The sequence below is a fragment of the Lolium rigidum genome, chromosome 6 (genome assembly GCF_022539505.1).
Source record: "Lolium rigidum isolate FL_2022 chromosome 6, APGP_CSIRO_Lrig_0.1, whole genome shotgun sequence".
Classification (NCBI taxonomy): domain Eukaryota; kingdom Viridiplantae; phylum Streptophyta; class Magnoliopsida; order Poales; family Poaceae; genus Lolium; species Lolium rigidum.
The window spans coordinates 78,302,095-78,304,281 of NC_061513.1; the positions used below are offsets into that span (position 1 = coordinate 78,302,095).

General features: G+C 58.2%; 1 protein-coding gene across 1 annotated transcript; it reads left to right on the forward strand.

Annotated features, from left to right (window-relative positions):
- The first annotated feature begins 564 nt into the window (after positions 1-564).
- LOC124668110 (transcription factor DIVARICATA-like) lies at positions 565-1,811 on the forward strand. The gene is made up of 2 exons (XM_047205303.1): positions 565-1,122; positions 1,340-1,811. Exons 1-2 carry the CDS (start codon positions 746-748, stop codon positions 1,521-1,523), a joined length of 561 nt encoding a protein of 186 aa, XP_047061259.1. The 5' UTR covers positions 565-745; the 3' UTR covers positions 1,524-1,811.
- The last annotated feature ends 376 nt before the right edge of the window (positions 1,812-2,187 follow it).

Consider the following 2,187-nt stretch of genomic DNA (forward strand, 5'->3'; position numbering starts at 1 on the left):
ACACGTACCTTATTTGTCGACATCACCACCTACGAGGAAGAGGATTAGGCGGCGGCTCCGTTGTCTCTGATGCAAGGAGCTAGGATTTAGAATTGTTCCTTTATTTGTTTCCTATGCAAATTCTATTTGAATGAATTAAAAAGAATTCAAAATTTCGTGTGTTTTCAGTTTTAATTCGAATCAAATTAGTTTGTTGTGTCGGACAACGGCCCAAAATGGGCATCACGGATAGAATGGATCGCATCGCGAAAACAACCCCAACCCCATCATAACCGCCATGCGATATTCCCTGCATCCGGCCGACCTCCCCTGTTTTGCGTTTACCGCCATCGCCGTGGCCGCGCACGCACAGGCGACACGCGTCACCTATCAGGCGCCCACCCCACCCGCGCGCCTGCACGCCCAAAACGTGTGCGCAGCTTCATAAAACCACCATCTGGTTCATAGAATGGATTTCGCATTCTGGTTCCATCCATCAGCGCCTGAATCGCGGTATACGGGCGCGCGCGCCCAACCCGGCCCCAATCCCCCGTATATATTCCCGTTCCCACGCCACGCGCAGCGGAACGAATCAAAACCAACAACCAAAAACCAGACGGCGCCGCCCAACCATCCTCCCGGCCGTCCACGGGCACACGCAAACGCAACCCCCTCATCAATCGACGACGCGTCGCTCACTTGGCACCGGGGCAACGTGTCGCCACAGGAGAGCAGGGGCCTAGCCGGAGCAAAGGCCGCCGCCGCCATGGACTTCTACTACCAGCACCAGCCCGCGCCGGCGCCGGCGAGGACGACAAGGCCGTGGAGCAAGGAGGAGGACAAGGCGTTCGAGGCCGCGCTGGTGGCCTTCCCGGAGCAGGTCCCCGACCGCTGGGGCCGCGTCGCCGCGGGGCTGCCCGGCCGCACCCCGCAGGACGCCTGGGAGCACTACCAGGCGCTCGTCGCCGACGTCGACCTCATCGAGCGCGGCGCCATCGACATCCCGACCTGCTGGGACGACGACGACGACGGCGAGGACAACCAGTCAGCCGGGGCCCCCGCCGCCAGCGCCGACCGCCGCGCCGGCAAGCCCCGCGGCGAGGAGCGCCGCCGCGGCATACCCTGGTCGGAGGAGGAGCACAAGTACGTAACCCCCTTCCCCTCTTCCTTCGCGGAGGTTCCAGATTCCTCCGGCGATATTCCCGCATTGGTTCGTTCGTTCACGCGGAGAAAGCCAACCAACTCTTCCTCCTCCGCCGCCCCTTTCCAGCTAGCACGACGCGGGCCCGCCCTGCCAGCGACCCAAACCGCAGCCGCCTTTAGCTGTAAAATTGACTCTTCTTCTTCCCTGTGTGCGCAGGCTGTTCCTCGACGGGCTGGAGAAGTACGGGCGGGGCGACTGGCGGAACATCTCGCGCTTCGCGGTCAGGACGCGGACGCCCACGCAGGTGGCCAGCCACGCGCAGAAGTACTTCATCCGCCAGGCCAACGCCGCCACCAGGGACTCCAAGCGCAAGAGCATCCACGACATCACAACGCCTTGACCGGCGGCCGACGGCGACCCACTCCCTTGTTTAATCGCCCACTAGCTCACTGCCGTAATCTTATCCTATGTGGTGTAGCTACTTATAAATGACGTGTACATTATATCCTACTCCAAGCTTAGTTAGCTTAACAAGAACTCTCCGTAGTAGTATCTGTCTCGGTCAACTGTGGCTGGCTCATGGATCTGCCCAGCTAATGGTTTAGTCTAAATTATCATCGTTTACTAGGTTGCAAATTAAGAACTGCTAATGGAGTTTGACGTGGCACGAAGTCGTGTCAAAGTTTTATCTGATGCTGCAGCACATGTCGCTGTTTCTATGGTTTAGTATGCTTCTGTTTCTGTAGCATGCTGTCGAGTGTTCCAGGTTGTGAAAGGCGTGTGTGTTCCTAGAGCAGAGGTACTACACGCGGCTGCGCGCGACATGTGTTCCGGCATCGGGAGGTGCGATGCAATTGTCGGCAGGGTTCCCAGGTTTTGGGCGGCACGTGTTTAACTGCCGCACGACACTTGTCAGCATCCAGCGTCCAGGCTTCAGGGCTTCTCTTTTGTCTCCAACGCACCGCCGTACAGCAACAGCGGTCGATTATCTATTGCTCTTCAGCTCATCAGTGGAGCCTGGACTGCAACAATCGAAAACCAACAAGTATAATACAACTTCAGAC